This window comes from Poecilia reticulata, linkage group LG7 (assembly GCF_000633615.1).
Source record: "Poecilia reticulata strain Guanapo linkage group LG7, Guppy_female_1.0+MT, whole genome shotgun sequence".
In the NCBI taxonomy this organism is placed as follows: Eukaryota; Metazoa; Chordata; class Actinopteri; order Cyprinodontiformes; family Poeciliidae; genus Poecilia; species Poecilia reticulata.
Window position 1 is genome coordinate 30,345,880 of NC_024337.1, and position 8,622 is coordinate 30,354,501.

At 42.9% G+C, this 8,622-nt stretch overlaps 1 protein-coding gene across 3 annotated transcripts in view; it reads right to left on the reverse strand.

Moving 5' to 3' along the window:
* The window catches only part of LOC103468061 (ephrin type-B receptor 2-like), a 27,445-nt gene continuing 18,823 nt past the window's right edge, over positions 1-8,622 (reverse strand). The window contains exons 4-15 of one of the 3 annotated variants that reach the window (XM_008414902.2): positions 7,255-7,590; positions 6,582-6,706; positions 6,314-6,476; positions 5,022-5,130; positions 4,777-4,841; positions 4,512-4,634; positions 4,114-4,361; positions 2,963-3,178; positions 2,727-2,876; positions 2,087-2,280; positions 1,847-2,002; positions 1-897 (exon numbers count right to left, since the gene is read on the reverse strand). In XM_008414902.2, coding sequence (XP_008413124.1) covers positions 789-897; positions 1,847-2,002; positions 2,087-2,280; positions 2,727-2,876; positions 2,963-3,178; positions 4,114-4,361; positions 4,512-4,634; positions 4,777-4,841; positions 5,022-5,130; positions 6,314-6,476; positions 6,582-6,706; positions 7,255-7,590 — 1,994 coding nt within the window. In that variant the 3' untranslated portion in view covers positions 1-788. Of the gene's footprint in view, positions 898-1,846; positions 2,003-2,086; positions 2,281-2,726; positions 2,877-2,962; positions 3,179-4,113; positions 4,635-4,776; positions 4,842-5,021; positions 5,131-6,313; positions 6,477-6,581; positions 6,707-7,254; positions 7,591-8,622 lie in introns of all 3 variants that reach the window. The other 2 variants (XM_008414901.2, XM_008414900.2) reach the window with 2 other exon arrangements.

The window sequence follows — 8,622 nt, forward strand, 5'->3', positions numbered from 1 at the left end:
ACCAGGTGTCTGCTAATTGCTGCTGGCTAGTCTGAAGGAGCTGAAATGGGAGGAGTTGTACCTCAAAGGCGGGGCTAGTTCCACCATTCAGGTGTTTAGCACAGCTGAATGGTTGCCATGGAGATTGAAGGATTTCTCAAACATGCATGACAGAATAAAATCATGAACATTGTCACATGATGTAAAAGTAAAAACAAAACAAAAAGACAGACTGCCCCTTTAAATAATAAAATAAATAATGTCCCAAAAACTGAAAACTGCCCTTATCCATAATGCCAAACCAAGAGTGAGGGAATCTGATTGGTAAAAGGTGTAGAAAAGAGAGCCGGAGGAGTGAAGCGACAGATGTCAGTCAGTCCAGATGTTGCCTTCAGCTGACTGTCTGTGATGTTTAAGGCCTCGGAGTCCGCCTGCCACCAAAAGCACCACATGTGAGGTCCGACGAGATCAAGTCAACCTTAAACTGGAACTGCCAGGTCATGTTGGACGGACTTTCTTGTTGCTCAGTAAAGGAACTCGGTGGTGGAGGTGATGAGCAGAAACAGAGCGTATCATCTCAGGTTGACTGCAACTCGAGGTCCCTGAACGCACCGTTACCTGAACGCAGCAGCTGCCACGACAACAAGCCAACGTCTCTGCGCTGCCGAGTGACGGACCCGAATGGGTGGAGTCTGTAGGGAGGTACGGTGAGGTCACAGTTTGGATGGATGCTGTTGGCTCTCCTCAGAAGTTCGAGAGGGTGCTGGCCTCCTGCGGTGAGCAAAGCGCGAGCGGACGGGTCCGTGGAATCACACCTCCACTGAGGTAATCTGGTTCATCTGCGCCCTCATGGACTGGATGCTGTTCAGGATCTTCTTCTGGTGGCCGGCCAGCGTCACGCCTATCCTGACGATGTCCCTGACAAGAAAACAAGACTGGTTCTGACTAACTGAGGCAGAAAAATGATATGAGGGCTAGGGCTGAAGTGGTTAATCTGATTAATCGATTATTGAAATTTAGAAATCGATTAATTGTTAACAGAGTCAAAAAGGCCAAATGCTGAAAGAACAAGACTCTCAAAACACTAATTAAGCCAAAACTGTACAAATATATACACATTTTGCATTTAAAATATAGATAAAAAAATTTGTCCACAAATTTGTCCTACACAAAACATCAAGTGGCAATTTAATTTTCACCTGGTTTAAATTCTGCATTAAATAAAATGTTGTCAATTTTTAAAATTAATACAATTAATCATCAGAATAATTCATAGAATAATTCATAACTAAAAATAGTTTTTTGCATAAAACATGGTAATTTTACAACGCTAAAATTATAAAATGTACAGAAGTGTACTACGACCCTTCACAATAAGAGTCTGAACCTGTTTCCTGTGTTCATTTTACATCTAATTAAAGCAGCCAACAGCATTTCCTCTATTTGTGAAAAAATACTGGGTGGGTAGTTATAAGGCCATAACATAATTAAATAATGTATATATTTTAACACATTTTTAGAAAAGCTGCACTATTATTTATAATCTTATTCAATATTTTCATTTTATGTACGTCCACTTCTCTTTATTCTGTAAAATAAACTCCAGTAGCTCCAGGAAATCCTCTGTTTCTAAGAAATGCAGTCGCATCTGTGTAGCATTTTAGAATAAGCTGCAGTTATTTCCTCTCCCACTTTAACATTTAACCCTCTTTACTCTGATTTTAACCGGAGCGTCCTTCTACACCTAAATTTGATCTAAATATATTTTAGTTTTATACCTAAAGGTTTCACTTATTGCTAAGGTTCTTTTAAACGTGCTGCATCAATAAACCGATCTGAAATGTGTGGGTGGATGTAACCAGCGTACTCCATGGTCATCTGAGAAACCACGTCGAAGCTGCTGAAGCCTTCGTTGGCAAAGTTCTCCTTGTACTGGCCCATCTTGATGGCCTCCAGCCACTCATCCACCGTGCTGAAGGAGGTGAAGTCCGGGGTGCTGCGGTCCAGCAGAGGTAAGTGAACACTGGTGCAAAAACCAGAGCAGAGAGGAGACATGATGAGTGAGCAAGTGTGGGCCGGTCAGGGTGTGAAGAGTCCGTCTGCCCACCATGACGACAGCGGCGTTGTGGTCTTGAGGGTGTTGGGGTTGCGGATCATCTTGTCCAGTGTGCTGACGGTCTGACTGAATTTCGGCCGACTGTTGCGATCTTTCTGCCAGCAGTCAAGCATCAGCTGATGCAGCGCGCTCGGACAGTCCATCGGAGCCGGCAACCTGTAGTCCTGCTCTATGGCGTTGATCACCTGCGAAAACCCAAACACTGATGAAAATTCACACTACTCTCATCAAGAGATTCACACCGAAACACATCAAAGATCTGCTGCTGCAGGTTCTGGTTCTGGTTCTGCTCTGCATCCAGAACCAGAACCAAACATGGAGAAGCAGCATTCAGCTTCTAGGCACCACAAATCTGGAACAAACTTCCAGAAAACTGCAAAGCAGCAGAAACACTGTCTGGCTTTAAATCCAGACTAAAATCCCACCTGTTTAGAGTCACTTCTGATTAAAAATAACTGATAATTGACCAACATGTTTTATGTGTACTGATGATTTTAATGATGGCATTTGACAAAAAGTAACACCAAATGATGTTTTTATGTTTTCATGATGTAAAGCACTTTGATTCAATCTAACCAACAGTAGATAACCAAACACTTCCTGTGTTGATCTCCGGTAGGGATTTACTCACGTCTTGGTTGCTCATGTCCCAATATGGCCGCTCACCATATGACATCACCTCCCACATGACGATGCCGTAGCTCCAGCAGTCGCTGGAGGAGGTGAACTTCCTGTACTGAATGGCCTCAGGAGCTGTCCACCGAATGGGAATCTTCCCTCCCTAACAGGGAGGAAGGACGTAGGAAATTCGCCACCAACTGAAAATGAATTCATCACAAGTGCTGAGGATCTTCAGTAAGGACTCACCAGAGAGCTGGTGTATGTTGGGTCGGAAGTGTCGTCCTCCAGGAAACGCGACAGGCCAAAGTCGGACACTTTACACACCAGGTTGCTGTTCACCAGGATGTTCCTGGCAGCCAGGTCTCGATGGACGTAGTTCATCTCACAAAGGTATTTCATTCCTGCTGCGATGCCGCGCAGCATCCCCACCAGCTGGATCACAGTGAACTGCCCATCGTTTTGCTTTTGGAAAGAGAAAAATTACATACATTTACTCTCAATGTGTCATCGCTGTCATCAAGTCAGATTGGTTTGCCGGGTTCTTGCTCCTCATAAGAGCACCATAATTGCCAAAAGGCGCTTTCTAATGGTGCCTTCACACCAGTTACGTTTGGTCCACTTTAATCCAACTATAGTCCGTTTGTCTAGACAGTCCGGTTCATTTGGGGAAGTGTGAATGTGTAGTTGGACCAAAAAAGTGAACTCTGGTCCGCCTATAAACCTCCATCTGGGTTTGGTTGAAATGAACTCTGATTCGGTTTGAATTCATATGTGAACACCAAGCGGACTGGAAACCGAAACAAAAGCAGGAAGTGGTCTACAGCACAAGGCATTCTGGGAAAAACACCCAAAACAAACATGCTAGCCTAGCAGGAAAAATCCTCCAGCAGCTAAAATCTGACGCTACTCCATTAATGTTTCCATTTTGTGAAGAAAGAAGTGTCAATGTCTTCTTCAGAGGTTTTTGTGTTGTTTCCTTCAGTGGTTCTTGGAGCAGCGCCCCCACAGGCCAGGAGGGGAACAGGTTGGTTTGACTTAGAGCAGAACCACAGCAGCTGGAGGTGGATCTGATTATGACATTTTGGTTCCAATGGAACAGAGTCTACCGGACTATCAGGTGTGAAAACACCTTAAGACACTGGCAGTAAATTTATTCGACTTTTCAAATCAGAATCTAGTTTAGCAGCACATGGGCTGCAGAGAGGACAAACCGTAAAGCATAAATGTTTCTAAAGTTTTGTCAGCATCTATTTTCCACAGAGTGTTCATGTGTCAAGCATAAAGCAAGCTTATCAGTGACGCCGAGTCTAACTGGTTATCATCTGCATGAACAGAGCAAGAGTTAACTCTGCTCACGGTATGTTGGTGTCTTTGTATGTATGATGTGGTAGTATCACCCTGAGAAAGGAATCAAGGGATCCGTTCTCCATGAACTCTGTGATGATCATCACTGGGCTGCTCTTGGTCACCACCCCCTCCAGATGGATGATGTTCGGATGGTCAAACTGGCCCATGATGGATGCCTCACTCAGGAAGTCCCGCCTCTGGCGCTCAGTGTAGCCCACCTTCAGCGTCTTGATGGCCACCAGCATCTCTCGTTTCCCAGGCTGCCGCAGGTTTCCACTGCACACCTCCCCAAACTCACCTATCAGAAAGACGAGTTGGCAGTTTGAAAAAGGACAAAGGTGTCTCAGTAAGATCTCTGTTTGTGAAGAAAGAGTTGAGCCAAGCAGCAAAGCTCCTAATATCCCAGTTTGTCCTCGAACATTGTGTTTCTGATTCATCATCTCCTTACCTGCACCAATGACCTGCTCTATCTTGACGCAGGAAATGTCGATCTCTTTGGCAAACTCTCTTACAGCTTCATTGGGATCTTCATATGTGAAGGGATCAATGTAGATTTTCACTCCTGGGGAAACTTTCATAGAGAGAAACGGAAAAGCAGCGGAGACGCATAAAAAACCTCAAAGTTAGGAGCAGCCAAAAACTGAGCCCCATCTCTCTAAAGACGAGTTTTAATCTTTAGAACTGTTGGACACAAGACTGAAACAGCTGCTCACTGTGGCCACTGGTGTAATGTTGGAGTTTGTCGGAGTACTCCGATTCTGGCCTGTCTGAACTCCTCCTGATGAGGAAAAACAAAAATCTTTAAAGTAAGAAATGTCTACAGATATGAACAATGTGTTTATGTTACATGTACATAACACCAAAAGAAAATCAGATGCATTTAGACGTGCATGTGAGTCCTAGAAGTATAGCTCGGTTGCCCGAGTTTATTTACCTGCACCATCAAATAATGTCTCACCTGCGACACACGATTATGACAACGGTCATGGCGATGATGAAGACGACTCCTGCTGCAGACGAACCGATGATGAGAGGTAGCTTCTCCTGGATACTGGAGTTATACTCTTCTAACAACAAAACCAGACAAAAGATAAAGACTGGAGCTGACTGAAACACAGCGTCTTGAAACATGTTGGTCAGCCAGACTCTGAGCATGTCTGCTTCCACCTTTCACTGCCTGTGGTGTCAGAAACCACAGGCAGGCTCTCATTCTCCATTATTTTATAAGGATTCTCACAAGTTGACTTCTAGATTCGAACTAAATGCCAGACCTTGAGGATTTGTGTTTTGATTGGATCTTATAGAGCTTTCCACACCCTACCGCATCAGAAACTATCCAGTTAGAAGTCCAAGAAGAGGAAACCAGTTAAATACACAATCTGCGTCTATTGCAGGGTTTCTGCAGGTTTCACCAACTCAAACTTAAGACTTTTTAAGACCATTTTTAAAGACCATTATGACTTAAATTTAAGACCCGTGTCATGAGAGAAATGTGCAAAAGAAAATTGCATATTTTATGTACTAGTAAGCTTTTTTACACAGAACGCACATAGCATCGTACAGAACGTTGTCTAGCTAACTGGCAATAATTTACACTTATCAACGATAGGGGCAAAAAGCTAGCTTGCTAGCTAGCCTCAACAGAACGTAACGCCGATGTCTGCGACTCAAACTTTTGCTTGAAAGAAAAATCCCATGAAGAAAATAAACTACATAGAATATATGTGATTAAATAGTCCTGCCACAACAACATGTAAGACCTGTGATCATCTCATTTAAGGTCAATTTACATATTTTCTACTGAATGTAAGACTTCTAACAGCCTGATCATTGTAGATATGTGAATGTAAGGATGAGCGGACAGAATCAACATAACATTTCATATCCAGTAGAGACACTTAGCAATGAAAGAGGTTCGACTTCCCAAGAGAAACTAGAAACACGGATTTTTGAACTGTCCAGACGCGACATTACTCTCTGTGTTGTTGGTGAAATCTCTGAGCCGATCGTTGCCTGTCCTGGTGGATTCAGTCTTTAATGAGACGTTTTTATTCCAACATTTCTCTAAACAACTTCAACTGACTTTAGACTCCAATGGAGGCCATAGAAATAAAAGACTGAGTKKGATTTGGCATAATTCAACCTTCCTCTTCACCAGAGGGTTCATACAACACGCACGCACTGATATCAGCTTGTTGACTGAAATTTGAAGGTTATTTACATCCTACCAGCAGATTCCAGAGATCTTACCTGTGGTAATGGTTTGGAAGTACATTTTGCCGCTGAAGCTTCCAAATCCAGCGACAGTTCGAGCACGGACCTGGAAGACGTAGATGGTTCCGGGCTTTAAGGCCCGTATGACTGCTGTGTTGGTCTGACTCCTTATCAGAGAGGAGTTCCATTCGGCCAAGTTCTGAAACAGACAAAACAGTTCAACCAATGACTGTTYTCCGTTCAGAACCCAAAACCCCTCTACAAATGTTCCAGGGAAAGACGGAYCCAATCGGCACGGATGTACCTTCTCATAATACTGGAGCTCATAGTCCAGGATAAYGCCGTTGGGCTGATCAGGTTGAGACCAGGACAGGGTGATGCTGTTGGGAGTTCTGCTAACTTGGTGGATGATGGACACTGCAGATGGTGCTGAGAAGAAACCAAAAAGATGCYAAGTTAGAGACARAATGTGACAAAGCCACAAAWAGAGCACCAGAGAAAACGATTCTGAGACTTCAAGTTGAGAACGCTTGGTCTCAAAACCCTCAGSGTGCTCTCCACCAAGGAGACCAACTTCCATGTTTAGCTMSCATATTTTCAAAGTTAGCTGAAGCGCTAAATGAAAAMTTAACTCCTCTATTAACGCATTATCGTTACCGTGCCRAACACTGCACTTTAGCATCTTCTTTCTATCTTTGGYTAACTTWGCTTCTTTTTAAAGTTAGCTTCAGTGAAAAAATTAGCTCTGCTACTTAAGGTTTAGTGGAAGTGGGCCCACAACTGCACTCGTCTTTCTATGCATATTATGGTGTAGGATTCATCRATGGTCMGTGGAATCATCCATCTGCCTTATGAGTAAGACACCATCCCCCATCTCYACTCCCATTTATCATCAGGTTCCTGGCAGGAAACGTCTTTTTCTTTTCTGTCCCGTTGGATCTCCATGGATGAAACAGATTTGAAAGATGTTCACTAACCGGCCTGGTTGGTGGTGATGTTGGCGGACGTGCACTGTGGCGAATACGGACTCTGGTCAGACACTCCGTTCACAGCTTGAATCTCAAAGGTGTACTGGGTGTGAGCCAGCAGGTCGCTGATGCGGACGCCGGTGTCCGTCAGGCCGAGCTGCCGCGGGACAAACTGGACRTTGTCTCCRCAGCGGGTGCAGCTGCCCCGCCGGCTGTCGCAGCTCTTACAGATGATGTTGTAGACGACGTCCTCTCGGCCTCCGCTCTCCAGCGGCGGGCTCCACTCCAGCTTCACGGACGTTTCGTTCACCATGGAGATGACCCGCTGCGGCGCTGAAGGGACAGCTGGACGGGAAGAGGAGCGTCACACGACAGACCAGCTGAACATCCTCACAAAGTCATCTAAAAGACTTTTACAAACTGTAAGCTCAGTCTAGTTAGGTCTTATAATTAAACAATTATTATCATTAAGATGAGCTTAATCATTTCCATTCTGATGATTAATAGTTTTAGAAAAGTATTTTTTTTTCCAGAAACATCATAAAACATTTTATTTACGGTTTTGGTTTAATTTAAAACATTTTTCTGTACAGTTCTTGAGATGACATTTGTAGTAGATTCTCGCTATAAGCTGAATTGAGCTGTAAGTGGATTTTATTTTTTGATTCAGAGTTGAGAAAAAAGGGGCAAAGATTATAAGATTTTTTTCTTCTTTCTGCTGCCTTTCATTTCATTTTGTTTTAAAATTTTGAAATACATATGGATTGAGATGTATTTTTTAGTATATCAAAAAACGTGTTAGGTTGTTTTTTTGTACTAAATGAAATGAATGAATAAATAAATAAATAAAAAATAAATAAATTTATTGTTTTTGGTTGTAGTGTTTTATTTTGGGGTATTTAAAATATCTTCCAGCTCCAGTGTTAAAATGTTCTTTACAAAATTTAGATGTATTGGACTTTGAGAGTCTGCATTATTACAGCATTATCAATATAACACTTAAAACATTTTCAAAAAAACAATTTTATAGTTTATAGTTGGCCACTGATAAAACAATGAGTTGTTTAGCATTGATTGACAGCGCTAAGCCCCTCCTCCTGGCTCTGATTGGTTGTTTCTGGTTCATTTCTTTAGATGACAATAGAAGCTCAGGAAGGAGGTGGAGAAGATTAATATTTTCACAGATTATCTGAATCATATTACAGTGTCACGTAGGGCTGAAACGATTCCTCGAGTGATTCGAGTACCTCGATTATTAAAATTCCTCGAGGAAAATTTTTCTGCCTCGAAGCTTCGTTAATTTATGTTTTATCATTTAGCGCACCGTGTTTCAGCCGGAACATTATTTGCGTTGCGCGGAGCTCTGACTTCCGCCTC